The sequence below is a fragment of the Danio rerio genome, chromosome 19, assembly GCF_049306965.1.
Source record: "Danio rerio strain Tuebingen ecotype United States chromosome 19, GRCz12tu, whole genome shotgun sequence".
NCBI lineage: Eukaryota > Metazoa > Chordata > Actinopteri > Cypriniformes > Danionidae > Danio > Danio rerio.
In genome coordinates this window covers 11,781,393-11,799,351 of record NC_133194.1, presented here as the reverse complement: position 1 = coordinate 11,799,351, position 17,959 = coordinate 11,781,393, and the positions used below count along the sequence as shown (strand labels likewise).

At 36.9% G+C, this 17,959-nt stretch overlaps 2 protein-coding genes across 6 annotated transcripts in view; one reads left to right on the top strand and one right to left on the bottom strand.

Moving 5' to 3' along the window:
• slc9a3.1 (solute carrier family 9 member A3, tandem duplicate 1) overlaps positions 1-9,910 on the top strand; it is a 38,372-nt gene extending 28,462 nt beyond the window's left edge. Inside the window, exons 13-18 of one of the 4 annotated variants that reach the window (XR_012394673.1) lie at positions 1,539-1,712; positions 1,785-1,830; positions 3,723-3,791; positions 3,906-4,161; positions 8,818-9,304; positions 9,466-9,910. Coding sequence is in view for 3 of the 4 variants with exons in the window: in NM_001113473.1 (NP_001106944.1) it covers positions 1,539-1,712; positions 1,785-1,830; positions 3,723-3,791; positions 3,903-4,161; positions 8,818-8,830 (561 nt within the window). In the remaining variant the exon portion in view is untranslated. 4 annotated transcript variants of the gene reach the window in all.
• Positions 9,911-11,682: 1,772 nt separating this feature from the next.
• The window catches only part of ago3b (argonaute RISC catalytic component 3b), a 28,828-nt gene continuing 22,551 nt past the window's right edge, over positions 11,683-17,959 (bottom strand). The window contains exon 19 of one of the 2 annotated variants that reach the window (XM_005159456.4): positions 11,683-16,709. In XM_005159456.4, coding sequence (XP_005159513.1) covers positions 16,601-16,709 — 109 coding nt within the window. In that variant the 3' untranslated portion in view covers positions 11,683-16,600. The remainder of the gene's footprint in view (positions 16,710-17,959) is intronic. The other variant, NM_001160028.1, reaches the window with a different exon arrangement.

Sequence of the window (17,959 nt, the reverse complement as noted above, 5' to 3'; positions counted from 1 at the left end):
ATACTTTAAAATCTCTCCTACATGTGACTGGGAATCAGTGTAAGGACCTGAGGACAGGTGTGATGTGCTCTGATTTTCTGGTTCTGGTCAGAATCCTGGCCGCAGTATTCTGGATGAGTTGCAACTGTCTGACTGTCTTTTTGGGAAGGCCAGTGAGGGGGCCTTTACAGTAATCCACCCTGCTGCTGATAAAACCATAAACAAGTTTCTCTAAGCATCTAACTCTTGCAGGGTTTATGAGATGATAGTATGTTGATTTACTAACTGCTTTGATTTTAAAACTCAGATCTGACTCCAGAGTCACACCACGATTCTTGACCTTATTTTTTGTTGTTTGACCCGTAGAGCCAAGGTATGCATTTACCTTGAGAACCTCATCTCTGTTCCCAAACGCAGTGACTTCAATTTTCTCCTAGTTTAACTGAAGAAAGTTTTGGCACATCCAACTGTTCATTTCATCAATGCATTGGCAGAGAGTGTCAATGGAGCTGTAGTCATTAGGCAGTAAGGCTAAGTAGATCTGAGTGTCATCAGCATAGCTGTGGTAGGAGATTTGGTTCTTTCTCATTATTTGGCTCAGTGGGAGCATATAAAGGTTGAACAGGTGCCAGAGTTAAACCTTGTGGTACTCCACATGTCATGGGTGTCCACCTCGACCTATGGTCACCTATACTGACATAGTAAAATCTCCCTTCAAGGTAAGATCTGAACCATTTGAGGACCGTGCCAGACAGCCCAACCCAGTTTTTCAGCCTATCCAGAAGTATGTTGTGATCGACAGTGTCAAATGCAGCACTGAGATCAAGCAATACCAGCACTGTTAGTTTGCCTGATCTGTATTTAGGGGGATATTATTGATTATATTTATAAGCTCTTTGATGTTCAAGCCAAATTTTTGACTGAAAAATATACGGGCAAAACTAAATTATTACCCAAGGCTCCTGGTAATACTCTGAGGTCCAATGAAGTGAAACGATTGGCCTGTGCAGGAAACTGAACATTACTGACAACAATGACATAGTAATTTTCACATTTCAATTCAAATGAATAATTCACCCAATAATGAAAATGACCTCCTCGTTTACATTTCCTCATGTTGATTTAAAACTTTTTGAGAACACAAAAGAAGATATTTCGTAGAATGTTGTGGGCAACCATTGACTTGCATTTTTTGAAGTATCTTCTTTAGTATTTCACAGAAGAAAATAAAGGTTTTGAATAATTGAAGGTTGAATAAATGATAAGAGAATTAATTTTTGTGTGAACTATCCCTTTGATATTGAAAGACATAATAGACTTTAATATAATTGATCATGTTTCCCAGTACTGGGTTGCAGATAGAAGGGCATCCGCTGTGTAAAACATATGCTGGATATGTTGGCGGTTCATTTTGCAGTGGCAACCCCTGATGAATAAAGGAACTAAGCTGAAGGAAAATTAATGAATGAATCGATCATCTTGTCCTAAGCCCCTGTTATTTCACACACATGCATCTCATTTGGTCCATCTTTTCCTCCATTTCCTCTCTTTCCGAGCAGCACCATCACAAATACAGTCGCAGTCACTTCAGCATCAACCAGAGTGAAGAGGAGGTGCAGGAGATTTTTCAGAGGACCATGAGGAGCCGCCTGGAGTCCTTCAAATCTGCTAAGATGGGTGTCAACCCTACCAAAAAGATCACTAAGTTCCATAAGAAGGATCCTACAGATAAGGTATAGCACACCTTCTTTCCTTTTTATTTAGTATATAATAGGATCGTGCCTCTAAATTGATGTGTATTTCAGATGAATGGACACACAGAGGGCAATGGCTATCTGTATGGAGATGAAGGTAAAACTGTTTTATTGGTATTATTTATTTTAGGATTTATGGCACTGAGAAATCGTCTGTAAAATGTATAAAGAGACTTTAAATGTATAGTGTTTCCAAAGTTACATTATATTACACAAAAAGATATAGCTATGTTAATGTTTAAAAAAAAAAATATATATATATATATATATATAAACATAGTATTTTTAACTATATAATATATAATAAAATAATAAAGTATATAGTATTTTAACGATATATAAAACAAATGCTGTGACGCAGTAGGTAGTGCTGTTGCCTCACAGCAAGAAGGTCGCTTGTTCAAGCCTTGGCTGGGTCAGTTGGCGTTTCTGTGTGGAGTTTGCATGTTCTCCCCGTGTTTACGTGGGTTTCCTCCGGGTGCTCCGATTTCCCCCACAGTCCAAAGACATGCAGTACAGGTGAATTGGGTAGGCTAAATTGTCCATAGTATATGAGTGTGAATGAGTATGTATGGATGTTTCCCAGAGATGGGTTGCAGTTAGAAGGGCATCTGCTGCATAATACATGTGCTGGATACCTTGGCGGTTCATTCCGCTGTGGGGACCCCAAATTAATAAAGGCACTAAGCCGAAAAGAAAATGAACGAATGAATAGTATTTTAACAATATATAAAACAAACTATATAAATTACATTATACACTCACTGGCCACTTTATTAGGTACACCTGTCAAACCAAGCATCAAAATGAGGAAGAAAGGTGATCTAAAGGACTTTGAACGTGGCTTGGTTGTTGGTGCCAGATAGGCTGATCTGAGTGTTTCAGAAACTGCTGCTCTACTGGGATATTCATGCACAACCATCTCTGGGGTTTATAGAGAATGGTCTGAAAAAGAGGAAAATATCCAGTGAGTGGCAGTTCTGTGGGCCCAAATGCCTTGTTGATGCCAGAGGTCAGAGGAGAATGGCCAGACTGGTTTCAGCTAATAAAAAGGTAACAGTAACTCAAATAACCACTCGTTACAATCAAGGTATGCAGAAGAGCATCTCTGAACACACAAGATGTTGAAACTTGAGGCAGATGGGCTACAGCAGCAGAAGACCACACCGGGTGCCACTCCTGTCAGATAAGAACAGGAAACTAAAGCTACAGTTCGCACAGGCTCACCAAAATTGGACAGTAGAAGATTGGAAAAACGTTGCCTGGTCTGATGAGTCTCAATTTCTGCTGTGACATTTAGATGATAGGGTCAGAATTTGGAGTCAACAACATGAAAGCATGAATCCATCCTGCCTTGTATCAATGGTTTAGGCTGCTGGTAGTGTAATAGTGTGGGGGATATTTTCTTGGCACACTTTGGGCCCATTAGTACCAACTGAGCATCGTGTCAACGCCACAACCTACCTGAGTAATGTTGCTGACCATGTCCATCCCTTTATGACCACAGTGCACTTATCTTTTGATGGCTACTTCCAGCAGGATAACTCACCATGTGATAAAGCGCGAATCATCTCAGACTGGTTTCTTGAACAATGAGTTCACTGTACTCAAATGGCCTCAACAGTCACCAGTTCTCAATCCAATAGAGCACCTTTGGGATGTGGTGGAACGGGAGATTCACATCATGGATGTGCAGCCGACAAATCTGCAGCAACTTCGTGATGCTATTATCTCAACATGGACCAAAATCTCTGAGAAATATTTCCAGTGCCTTGTTGAATCTATGCCATAAAGGATTTAGGCAGTTCTAAAGGCAAAAGGGTGTCCAACACAGTACTAGTAAGGTGTACCTAATAAAGTGGCCAGTGAGTGTAGATAGATACTTTTTGTTTTTATTTATTTTATTTAATGAACTAAATATGCATTATTTATTAAATGACACATATTTATAGTAATAATCTGAAGTAGATATGTTTTTTTTGGTTTTAGCTGACAGTGGGGTTGGTGCTGATGGTGCTATATCTAGCACTTTCATGAGAGACACGTATAAAATGGGAGGTAAGAAGCAGCCTGATCAGATGCTTCTTTGTAAATAAGCAATAACGTCTATTGAAATTGCAGTTACACAAACAGTTTAAAAGTGCTGTATGTTTCCATATTTCACTGAAGCAGGCATAGAGAATCCAGTATTTATGCCAGACATGGACAGCCCAGTTCACAGTCCAGTTCATAGTCCACCATGGCTGCTGGAGACTGAGATGAGCGTCGCTCCTTCCCAGAGGGCTCAGCGGCGTCTGCCCTGGACACCAAACCGCCGTCTCGCACCCATGAGGATCAGCACCTGCTCCACAGACTCCTTCCTGATGGCGGACGTCTCTTCAACACTGGAGGTGCACGAGGAACAGCCCCAGAGCGACAATGGAGAATCGTAAGCAAACACCACACGCTTCAATGTGAAATAGAGAATATGGCAAGCCAGTTTAACTTTTGGTGCCAGAAGCATGACAGCATAATCCCACAACAGCTAATGGATGTGGAAAGTTTTCTTGTTTATATTAATATACACAATACATTTACATTGTCATTTGGCAGACACTTTTGTACAAAGCGACTTACATTGAGAATAATACATGATAATAATACATAAAAATATAGTAGCTTTATTAAGTGCTGTAGTTACCAGTGGTTCCTAGTATCTCACTCTAATTTCCTTTTACACTCTTTTGTAAAATTAGCTAAATCATTTTTTTTTAAAGTTTTTGAGTGAGATGCTAATGGTCTAATCCGATTCAATGATGTATGCTAAGCTAAGCTAAAAGTTCTCTTGCCAGACTCAGAACAGCTGAATGACTAAAAAAATGGTAAAGCTCAAAAGTTTAAAGTTAGAGGAGCTATAAAATGAGCATATTTGCAAAAACATGGAGGCCCAATCCCAATTCTACTTTTGTACCCCTTGCAATTCCCGTTCCCCTGGGCCCTTACAACTGAGGGTTAAGGGGAAGGGCTTCAAAACTTACCCCTAAGAATTGGGACAGCACTACAGCACCTGCACACGTCATCATATGTCATCGCGATCTCTTGCTTCATATGAGATTAGACGATCGCAACTGCTGTTCTAATTCCAGTTAACGATCTAATGTGGCAATAAGATCATACACAGTGGCCATATTAATCAATGTAAACTCACAAAAACAACATTAACATTATAGCAGACACTGTAAAAAGCCCACTCTCAGCTACTAGACAATACTGACAGGGTATTCCAGTGTCATCGAGTGTCAGAATGTTGTGGGAATGCTATACAGGAGTTATTATTAGGGATTCTTACGCCCCAAGTCTAGGGGAAACAAAAAGGGCATAAAAAACAAAGAACAAACAAATGTGTTGGGGTGGTGGATTTCCCAAACTAAACAAAACTTAAAGCAAAAGATTCCCTTCGGTCGACAACCAAATTAACACACTCAATTGAGAGTATATATGAAGATATTTATTATAGAAAAATAGGGTTTATATAAACGAGCATTTCGTCAGGGTGACCACAGGCCAAAATAACAAACAAAAGAATCTATCAAATAAATCCACTAAATTACCTATTACTATTTAAAGAAACATACAAGAATCTTACCTGACTCCCTAATATAAACAAAGTCAAAAGTAATCAAATAAATAGGCAGGTCACCCCTACACGCTCAAACTCTCAATAAATATTCAAGCATAGGATGGTCATCAATACAAAGGTGATTATTGTTGGTCGTCGGCCGAAGGGGTGAAGGAAACCCAGGAGCTCCACTCCAAACACCGAACGCAGCAGAAATGAGCTCCCCGATTCCTGCCGGAAGCTCCTTTTTATACAGGCCTCGTAGACCAGCAGCCAATCAGAGCAGGGAGTCACGCCGGCGTGGGAGCCTATAAGACAACAGAAAAACAGCAAGGAGGCGGGACAAAAGAAAAAGAGTACAAACCGCAATAATAAACAAATAAATAAACTTCAGTCGTAACAGGGATTATAGATTGCGAATTTTAGCTTTTTTTTTTCAGCATAATGGTAAAACATAAACGCGGTTATGAATATATACATGAGGCTGGTGTCTTCTGGGAAATTTTCTTACCCCTTGGTTTGGAGTGTGGTCCTGAAAAAATTTCGTTCAAAAGGGCGTGTACCCCTTCCCCAGCCCTACGCCTTTAAGCTACAGAGATTTGGGACACCCCTACCGCTTGGCGTGCATACACAAAACGAGGGGTAAGGGGAAGGGCTAAGAGGTAGAATTGGGATTGGGACAGAGTGTTCATTTAATGTCAATGTGGATGAAAAAAAATATGAGTTGTTTGATTCAGTATTTGAACTCAGGTCAGAATAATCATATTTTCTGTCAGGCAGAATGTGTCTACACTTACTGATGTTAGTCAAATATTTAGAATTTTGGGCTGCACAGAAAAATAGGAACCAGGACTGTACATTTGTCCTGTGGTTATTTATGCATGAAAGACAATTATTAATAAAATTATCAGCATTTTCATATATTAGCCTACATTTAAATTTTCTGCTGTCTATCTGCAATTGAAAAAACAGTGATTCAGCGGCACACACTGTTTAGTTTGAAGCTAAAATTTGTTTAATCAACCAAATTATTTTCTGGATTTTATATCACCATATTGCCTATTGCCTGGGATCCACTGAGTGGTACAGTACAGTCCAGTATGGGTCACCTTTATCAGACTTGTGTTTCCACTGTCAAATGGTACCCTTTTGGTGTGTGTGTGTGTGTGTGTGTGTGTGTGTGTGTGTGTGTGTGTGTGTGTGTGTGTGTGTAATGTTAATTTCTAACCCTTTTATGAACTGGATTTGATTATTGCTGGAAGTCAATGATAATACAAAATAGCCTACTGTAATGGCTGTGATTATATAAAATAAATAAATACAACATTTATGAACACATACAGAGCCTTACAATCTCTGAAATGTTACCCAAAACATACATCTAGGCATCATTTGGGTTCATAAACAATACGAAACATTTACAGCAGAGGTGGCCAATCCTGTTCCTGGAGATCTACCTTCCTGCAGATTTCAGTTGCAACCCTTATCAAACACACCTGTCTAATTATCAAGTGGATTTCAGGTCCTAATTAATTGGTTCAGGTGGGTTTGATCAGGGTAGGAGGTGAACTGTACAGGAAGGTAGATCTTCAGGAACAGGATTGAGCACCCCTGATTTACAGTCAGTACAAACCTGTCATTTCTATTCTTCTCCAGCACATGTAACGTTAACATCTTGTTAGAAAGTAATTCCGTCATTCCGAGTTCATAATAGTCAAAAGGCGATGATAATAGTTAAACATGGCAAGTTTGTTTATGTTTTAGGTTGCTAAAAGAATCATTTCTCCTTTGTTTTTTTGCACTTTCCCTTTGCATTTGTCGGATTCTGAAAGGATATCAGAATCACTTCAATAATCACGCGGACGTTAGTATCATAAGCTCAAGTTCGTTATTTTAAATATAGACACACAGCAAGCGCAGCAAAGAGCTCGCTTTAAAAAGTGTAACCACTCGCCTTGTCAACAACAACAGGACAGCGCAGATTCTGTTCTTCTTCTTGGCTTTGTGGCTCTTCATCAAGACGACGACAAGGCTTGTTTGAGCTCGGCTCGACCATGGCTCGTTTTTATACGTGTATATTATTACGGTGTAATGTCTCAGCTGTGAATTTAAAAATGGCCCCTCCTGTGTTTTCGCTTTTTTGTAAACCGATGCGCATCTCACTCTACCTTTTGGTACCCTTTTGTTTTGCTAGGTACCTTTTGCAAAGGCTCCCCAAAAAGTGCTACGGTACAGATTGATTTTTGGTAGATTTTGACAGCGGAAAGGGCCATAAAAGCGTACCGTACCATACTACTCAGTGGAAACGGGCCATAGGTGCATCTAAATGGTGAAAATGGAATTCAAATGAAAAAAATCCCACCACATAGCAAAGTTACCCTGTGGTAGCTTATGAGTAGCCAAAGCATTTTTACGACATATAAAAATTTGTATTATCTGGAAAAATATATATTAAATGTGAAAATGGCTTGCCATAAGATGACATTAAATACTAGTGCTTAAAGATTAGCTGTTAGCATGATTACACACTGCTACTTACTTCGTCAGAGACCATAGATATATACACTAGATGTCGCCTGGCCTATTGTTGTCTATTGGACGAAATGCGTCAATAGCGCCGCCATCTTGGTACAGGGTAGCGCTCCTTTGAAATGAATGCGGGACCAAGGTACAGTGGTGGACTGTGGCCATCCAAAGCCAGAGATATACACATAAACACATATATCTATGATCGGGAGTTTTCCTGGATGTTAGTATGTAATTTTTTTTTCTAATTACGAAAATTATAATTTTACATCACTTTTCTACATTGATGGATCAGTGACCGCACGGGCATTCCTGACAAAAAGCGTGTGTTTGTGTGTACGGAAATGTACTATCCACCCTCCCTGTTAAATTTGATCTAATCATGTCCTGAAACACAGCTCCGTCCTCTCCTGCTTTCACTTCTCATACTGACTGAGGGAGCGATTCGTTTGTGAATGAATCCCCCGAACGACTCTTTCACTAACGTTAGCCGACAATAATACAAGGTTCTGGCAGCGCAGCATCTCGTTGTCATATTTCTTTTGCATTGTTTGCTGATTTTATTAAACAAAACTAGCATAAGTCGAGTGTTTAGTGCGAGTTGGAGCTGCTTTGCTGTATGGTGAATGCGGTAAGTGACTGTTATCATCAATAACGTTACCTGATTAGCACAAAAATTCAGAACATACAAAAACAGAAAAAAAACTTAATATTACCTATGAAATGTTCTGCCTGTGTGCTTTGTTTTCTTTGTTTGCTCGTTACTACACCCGTAGACAGCGCTAAAGTCCCGCGTCTTCACGTAATAACACTGTCTTGACTAGTGCGGTTGAATGACATTTGTCCTGGGAGCACTGTACCAATGTGGCGGCGCTATTGACGCATGCTCAGGGTCCCTATGCGATATCTAGTGTATATATCTATGATCAGAGACCAGTAACTGTTCTGTTGCTGTTTCAGAGTCTTTGAATAGACACCTGAGGATGACGTGACACTGTTTTTACCATCTACAAAATGGAACTGGAGATTCACTGCCGAAAACCCATTGGAACTGCCAAAAACTGGAGCAGACAACAGCACTTAATCCATTCAGTGGGACATATTTCTAGTTATTTTGTAGCAAAACAAGATAAAACACTTCAATGCTTCTCAGCTCATCCAAATTTTGTATTCTTTTTTAAACACCCAACAAATGGTTTATTCCCACTGAAGAGGAAGTGCGGACTTCAACCTATAAAGTAGTCTGTAGTTTACGTCACAGCGATGGCCATCATTTGCTATTAGACAGCAGGAGGACGCTTTAAGAAATGCTAGGTAGTCATAACTCAATGTGGGGTCACATGTGCTCAACCCCATTGCTGTTTTTTCAATTCAATTTAAATGACACTTTTTCACCCAACATTTTGGTTTGTGCCAATTGTTAGGTTAAAATTGGGTTCAGATACAGGTGTCAAACAGTTCCTGGAGGGCAGCAGCTCTGCACAGTTTAGTTCCAACCCTAATTAAACACACCCAATCAAACTAATTAAGTGCTTAGGCTTGTTTGATACCTTAAGTTAGGGGAGTTGAAGAAACAGAGCTGGAATTAAACTGTGAAGGGCCCTCCAGGAATTGAGTTTGACACCCGTGTTGAGACAACCTAGTATTTTTGTACACTAGATGGTTTAAAAGCTCATTGACATGAACTAGAAGCCACAGAACTGATTTTGTGTTATAGTCTCTTTAAGAATGGTGTGAGGGGGATAGTTTGAGTCTGTGCAATAGTGCTTATATTATACTGAGAACAAAGCCATTAAGTTATTCTGAAGATGCACCTTGCAGTTTCATTTCAAATGGCACTTTACACCAGTATCAAGTCAATATTTAAAGTAAACATTTCATGCTCATAGAATGTGGTAGAAATCTGTAATGTCAGGATTTTATTCTGTATGACTGAACTGTTACCAAGTATGTTTGAGCAATGGGATGCATCTAGCTAATCAAGTAATGGTTCTTGGGGTATTTTACTTTTTTTTGAGGGATTAATAAAGTATTTATGAACATTTCTATTTAACTAATGTTGCTGTACTAGTCATTCTTGCTTCACTTGTTTACATCTGTACAAATCACTGAGACACAACTCAATCACAGCAGTGCTGTTTCAGGATTGTTTTATATGACCTTCTAGTAATATTCCAGTTTTTATTAATATTTTGATAGCTTTTTTTAATTATAGTGGCTTGAGAAAGCAGACATGCTGTTATTCTACATAAACTCATTACTCTTCAGTCTTCTTCTTCTTAAACTATTTTAAGAAATCATCAAACCTCCAAACTGGTCTGACTCGGGTTGTAATATCTTTTCTAACTGATCCGACTTTCGGTTTTCCAAAAGGGACCCAGAAAATTTATAAAAGTCTCACTGACTTAACTTTGGACCAAATTTGTGCCCTCAGAATTTTGCGCCAGACAGTCATGCAGACTTAAGGTTGGGCTCATTTAACTCAGACTACCGATCTGCCAACCAATGATGAGCTTTAAAATTTTTAGCCACACCCTAGCAACCACTTACGGCACCCTAGCAACTGTTCCATAGACTTCCATTGTAAAAAAAACTGCCATTGACTTTACATTGGACATACTAATGACATACCAATCCATACTAAAACACACTAACAAACATACCAATCATACTAGCAACATGCTAATTTATATTACTCATACTAGCAAAATGCTAATTCATACTAATCATACTAGCAACATGCAAATTCAAACTAGAAACATACTTACAACACTAATTATACTAGCAACATGCCAATTCATATTAAATTCATGACATCATTCATTCATAACAACATGCTAGTTTATACTAGAAACTTGCTAGCAAGATGCTAATCATACTAGCAACATGCTAATTCCCACTAATAATACTAGTAACATGCTAATTTATACTAGAAATATACTAGCAACATGCTAATTCATACTAGAAACATACTGAAAACATTCTAATTCATACTAGAAACATGCTAACAACATACTAATCATACTACCAATGCTAATTCATACTAATCATACTAGCAACATGATAATTCATGCTAACAACATGCTAGTTTATACTAGAAACTTGTTAGCAACATGTTTATTTATGTTAGCAGCTGCCTAGCAACTCAGAACACCTTAGCAACTGCCTAGCAAAAACCCTAGCAACAGCCTAAAAACATTTTAGCAACCACCTAGCAACACCTTAGCAACTGCCTAGCAACCACTCAGAACACCCAAGCAACACCTTATCAACCACCTAACAACGCCTTAGCAACTACTCAGAACACCTTAACTATGGCCTAGAACACCTTAAAAACCACCAAGCAACCATTCAGAACACCTTAGCAACAACCTAGGAACACCTTAGTAACCACCTAGAACACCCTAGCAACCTCCTAGCAAGGCCTTAGCAACCACCCAGAACACCGTTGCAACATCTTAGCAACCACCTAGCAACGCCTTAGTAACCACTCAGAACACCCTAGCAATGCTAATATACATGTACTTGCCTATGCCAACTGTTTCAAACATCTTAAAACTTTCAGACTAAGCGTTCTTAAGCCACCATAAAGTTTGTCTAGAACTACTTTTCTAGTCAACTATTACTATTTTGATAAAATTGGTCAGCTTTTGTCATTTTCCTTATTTTTTTTAAATCAAATGTTACTAAATAAAAATTAAGCATTTTACGTTTGTTTTTATTTAATTTATATGCATATAAAATAATTATTCATGTGTTTTTCTTTATATTTTTCATCTTTGACACCAAGCGTTACACTTCTTTCTTACACAGTAAACACAAAACTTCACGCACATTCAATATTTATTTCACGTGTAATGTTTCTGTCCAAGACAAACAGTTCAATAGACATAACCGTCATACAAGTCTGCAGACATACAGTTTTAATGAAAATATCGACAATTTAATAGAACGACCAAATAAAAAGCCCCAAATGAAAGACCACAATCAGGTTCAGATAAAATAAAAGGGACAAATATGTATACATACACGCCTATAGACAGTTCTGTTATTAATTCATTAAGATTTCATCACGCCATCAACTAAAGAATTACATCAGAGCGCTGAACATGTGTTGCGTCACAATGGAAAGAGTGCCGACTGTGAACAATTCCATGAAGCTCCTTCAAGACGAGAAGAAACTTGCATAGTTTTACAAAAGCTGGTACTGGGTTTAATCACAGATTCGTAAAAATCACAGGTTAAAAATGTAACAGAAGGATCCATGAAAAAAAACCAAGACTCAAACTGGAATCCAGCTCAAATATTAGTGACATTACGGATTATATTATTGCTATTTTATAGAGTATATGGGATTTGATTTGACACTGGCTGTTAAAAATGAGTGAGAATAATAAAAGGAAAACAGTGCTTGATCTATTAGTGCCAAATATCCCTTGTAGAAAGTTTGGTCCAGAGACCCTGTAACTGGCAAGCTCTGTGAATTAATGTGTTCTTGGCGAATAAAGAGGCACAATCACACCCACACACACAGTTTTAACACTCTTGAACACATATTATACAGTATATCGTGTTAATAAACTTCATATTTCGTTAACGTTTTATTTTATCGGTCTAAGAACAGCACCATCCGAAAAGGCACTGGATGAATCTTCGCCTCTCAAAAAAAAAAAAAATTAGACAACCAATAATAAAAGAAATTGAAATATTCGAGGAGGTACCTTCGTGTTTAATTTGGGCTTCATTTTTGTAGTTGCTATCCCTTTAAGGCAATCAAACAATCGAATTAGACGACGACTGAATAACTTCTCATCAATACCACAGAAAAACACAAGACGAGACGAATCTACTACTCAACAGTCTATTGCATAATATTAGCCCGATTTATATTAATCATGATTAACGTTAATTTGTCGCTTAAACTCTCATAGACTTTGTTAGCAAAAATAATCGACGTGCATTACGCAGTTACCTATAAATATACAAATATACTTCTCGTTGAATTAAACACGCTTTAAGGTAAACCGCATACCAGCTTGAAGCCAAAGGGGTGAAGAGAGTGTCACAGTTTTAGTGGGAGGAGCCATTTAAAACACACCCACTAACCAGAATAGCCCCTCCCCCTCATGCAGTGCTCCTCCTATAGGAGTTTTATAGCTAGCTTTTTATTCCGTGGCGATTTCAGGAGGCTGTATTTCAGCGGTCATCTAAAAGTCAAAAATGCATATGCGCGCAGGTTCTACTGATCCCTCCCCATATTCAAGTAAATTCAAATGCTGGTAGCGGCAGAGAAGTAACAGTTCAAAACGCATCCAAACAAAATAGAGAGGAAAACAATTAGAGCACCAAACATTAGCGCACTTTTTACAGAGTGAAGTTCTGGTTAACTCGATAAAACTGCTATTTCGTTTATTTAAACTGCTCGAATATGTTCAGCATGTTTGTTCGGTTAGCAAGCTAACACTCTGAAAAAAAGAAAACGTTTTTCACCAGGCGAAACACTCAATTCAATAAAAACTCGTACAATCTGAAAGCTTTGCAGTAAATTCGCAGCAGATTAGCGTGGTTAACATCCCCCGTATTACAGCACCACACCATCTTAGCACCTTAGGCATATTTCACCAGATCTGAGACTGTACAGCGTTTTGTTTAAGTGCAGCAATATATTCGTCAGTCATTTTTCAGAAAAAAACTATTTTCTCGCTCTCTTCAGAGATGAAAGCAGATGTAGTTTTTTTTTATCATGTAAAGCAGCAGCTACACTGATCAATATTTGTGGCTTTATGTCATAAAGACCTCAGTGCCATTCACATTAAGGGCTATGTGAAAGTAAAAGCCCTCCATCTTTAGCACTACACTTCATATGCTTTTACTCAGTACTCTCTACTACCCCTGTTTTCCTAGGCACATTGGTTTGGTCTGTGTGGAATGCAAGTTGAATATGCAGGGGCTATGAAAAGGGAAGGGTTTTGAGGGGGGTTTAAAAAGTTAAGAACAACATTTAAAGTTTCCAAAAATAATGTGAAAAGTCAAAAGTTCAAAATGTTTGTAAATTTTGTTTGCAAAAACGATGTTTGAAAGCTCAAAGGATCAACTGACTATTTAAAGTTCTAAGGAACGTGTGTAAAAACAGAATGTTAGAACACTCACAGGATCTTATGAAAACTTAGTTCAAAAGAATGTTTGAAACGTCAAATAAACATTTGAATGATGAAAACAGTTGGAAATTTTGAAAAAAGAATAAAGGAACGTTTGACAAAATCTTCAAAATAAAAAATAAAACAAAACTGAATGTTCCAAAGTTGAAAAGAAAATGTAAAAGTTCAAAAGAAATCTAGAAGTCTGAATGAAAGTTGAAAAGAAAATGGCCCAGGACTACATTAGTTCAACTAATCAAATTGCCCTTGACAACAAAAAGACCTAAAAAGAATAACAGTTTTAATAGCTAAAATATCTGTCCAACCATATGTACACGCCATTCGCCTTAAATACACATTTAAAATGTACGCCAATAGATATCTCCTATAAAACAGGCACTTCATCATTTGACTTTTTAAATGAAAGTTTTGTCTTGATAGCATTTACTACAAACCACGTCCTCTGTAAACTTAACCCATCATTCCAGCCATAAAACACATCATCCGTTTCAATAAAACCAGCCAAAAAATGGCGTTCAAGTTCTCCAAAACAATGCCACATTCAACAAAATGTTCTGTTTTAAATTAAAGCAGGTATGCTTTGTATTGTGTCGTGAAAGTCTACGACAGAGCCGTTAATAATTGGCTTATTGCACTAAAAGGCTTATGGGACAGTGTTTGTCAAAGTTCACAGGGCTAAAACATGAAATTAAGAAATCGATAAGGTAAATAGATAATTTACAGATGCACTAATGACAACGCAAGTTAAAAGCAGTATTATAAATAAGCTCAAAGTACATAAAGGTCAATGAAATGTCAATTGATGTCAATTGAATGAAAACTCGAGACTCTGAGTAGCCTTGGGTGGAATTGTGTGTGTGCACACTTCCGTTGAGGGTGTTACGGTCAATCTGACACTCACTCGAGCACTTATGTTGTGGGCACACGCAAACTGAATGAGGCACAATGCGTTTAACGCACATACATAAACATAGTCGTCTACATGGAAATTTTGCATGGTCTCTCCTCTGCAAATTCTGCAGCCCTTAGCTAACCTGTCATGTCTGCTTAATGTGACCGGAACTGTAAGAAACCGACGGTACTATGATGGGCGCAATTGGATTAGAAACTTAATGCATCATAGAGGTATTCAGAAGCATTTAAAAGACTGGAATTAGAAGAAAAGCAGGGTCTCCAAATGTTCAAAAAGCGGAATAAGCATGGTCGCAGTGAGTAAATATGAGGAAAAATGCTTTTCTTTGTTTTGGTTCTAGTCTAAATATATAAAGATCCTTAACTCAAGAAGCATTTTCTAGAAAAGTAAAAATTATTTGTTCGCAGAAATTAGTCAAAAATCTGTTTTTTTTTTTTTGCCCAAAAAAATGTCTCAAAGTAAAATAATTTTGTTTACGGTTTGAAATAAGATTACTTTACTAAACCCATTAGCAGATTATTTTACTTTATACTTAATTTTGAAAATCTCACTTAATTTTGACATTATTTCAGATACTTTTTATACGTCTAGAAAATGCTTCTTGGTTTAAGAATTAGTAGATATTTATACGAAAAACGTGAAAAAAAAAACATTTTTGTGCAGTGTGACATAATATCTAAACATTTTTTAAATCAAGAAGCATTTTCTAGACAAGTAAAAATAATTTGTTTGCAGAAATTAGTCAAAATAAGTGGGTTTTTGCCCCAAAAATGTCTCAAAGTAAACTAATTTAGTTTTTGGTTTAAAGTAAGATTATTTTTCTTACCCCATTAGCAAATTATTTTACTTTTCGCTTAATTTTGAAAATCTCACTTAATTTTGACATTATTTCTGATACTTTTTACACATCTAGATAATGCTTCTATGTTTAAGAATTTGTAGATAGTTGGACTAAAAAAAGTAAGTTCCTTTCTTCCCTACTTGTTTTAGTCCAAATATCTACAATTTCCTAAACCAGGAAGCATGTTTGTGAAGTGTGAAAATGGAATGCTATTTCAGTTGTCTACTATATATATATATATATATATAAACTGAAATATTGGATTTTGATGGTAAAAATAATTTTTTTAAAAAGTAAAAGATCAAGACTTGATCAACTATCCGGAGGAACAATGGAGGACCTACAGTACAATTGCAAACTGTTAGCAAAATTTGCACTGCCCTCTAGTGGCATTTCTTCAACATCCGTTTTCGAAGTTATTAAAACACTAATCCTAAGCAGACGTTTTTTAAAACTGTTCAGCTTTTTGCGTGTCCGATGAGTCGTGAAACTCTACAGGATGAGAGAAACCTACACAAACAGGGAAATAACACTGCCTCATTCGCTGATCTGCCTCATCTTTAAACTTGGTTTTGTGACCCAAGGCTGCAAAATGAATAGTTAAACAGATCTAGAAATCTAATAAATAACATTATAGCTGCAATCTAGATATTAAAAACAATTAGTAAGCTTGGAAAGATTGGCTGTTTTTCTATTGCATAACTGTGCTAGTTCCGCCTGTAAGTTCTATTACATTTGGTTCTCTTTAGCAGCCTGTGATTGGGAGAAGCTCCTCTCCCTCCTCCTCTAAGTGCACAATGACTGGTGATTGACAGGTCTGTGGAGGCGGTGCTAGGCAAAGTACATGGTCCTCAGAGTGTCGTGATGGATCTGCACAGCTTTGGCCAGGGCTTGAGGGTCTCGACCGTTACTCTGACCCGACACATGGCTGCCTTCCGCACTGTGTGAAAAGAGGAGAGAGAAATTAGCAAATTACTTAAACAATGAATAATTTTAATAAACATAATTAAAGTCAGATTTATTAGCCTTCCTGAATTTTTAACCCCCCTAATTTTTTCCCCAGTTTGTTTTTAATGGAATGAAAATTCTCAACCCATTTCTAAACATAATAGTTAATAACTCATTTCTAATCACTGATTTATTTTATCTTTGTCATAATAACAGTTCCCAATATTTTACTAGATAGTATTCGTGGTGCTTTTATTCAGCTTAAAGTGACATTTAACGGCATAACTAGCAGGTTAGGGTAATTAGGCAAGTCGTTGTATAATGATGGTTGGTTCTGTAGACAATTCGAAAATATATAGCTTAAGGGGGTTAATAATAGTGACCTTAAAATGATTAAAGAAGCTGCTTTTCTTCTTGCCGAAATAAAACAAATAAGACTTTCTCCAGAATAATAAATATCGAAAATACTGTAACAAAATCAGATCAAATCAAAATTAAAGTCCAACTGTTTAAAATAATGTTTGACAGTTTAAAAGGCAAAAATAAAATAAATTTAAATTAATAATAAATAATAATAATAATAAATTTAAAAATAAAAGTCCAACAGTCTGAAATGTTCAAACGTTTTGAAAGTTCAAAAGACAATTTGAAAATAAAAGAATTCATACTTTATAGAACAAACATTTCTAACGTTCCAGTAGTGCGTTTAAATTCAAGTGCAGTACCTACTGAGTAGTAGACGGTTTCAGACGCAGCCCAAGTCTGAAGTGTTCAACCGTTTAAAGGAATGTTTAAAAGTTTAAAAGACGATTTCAAAATAAAAAGTCCAACAGTCTGAAGTGTTCAAAAATTCAGAGAAAAGTAATCGCAATTTTCAAGAGAAATTGCCTTTAAAAAAATACTATGACAACAGTTTCAATAAATGTCTAAATGTATTGATGCAATTTTATAAAAAAAAAATAAATTTAATTGTATTATATGTGGTTTTTGTAGGGGAAGGTAATGTACTGGTTTAAATTGTAAATGCAAAAACCTAAATCAATATTTAAAAAAAATATAAATAACAATAATTAAAATATAAAATAAATATTTATATTGTCTGAATAAAAATCAGAAATGTACTGTTTTATTGTATTTCTGATTAAATACAAATGCAACCTGGGTGTGCATGAGTCAATTTCAGATCAAATAAATAAAAATGATACAGATCAGATCTGAGAGCTGATCAAAAGTTTTGGTGAA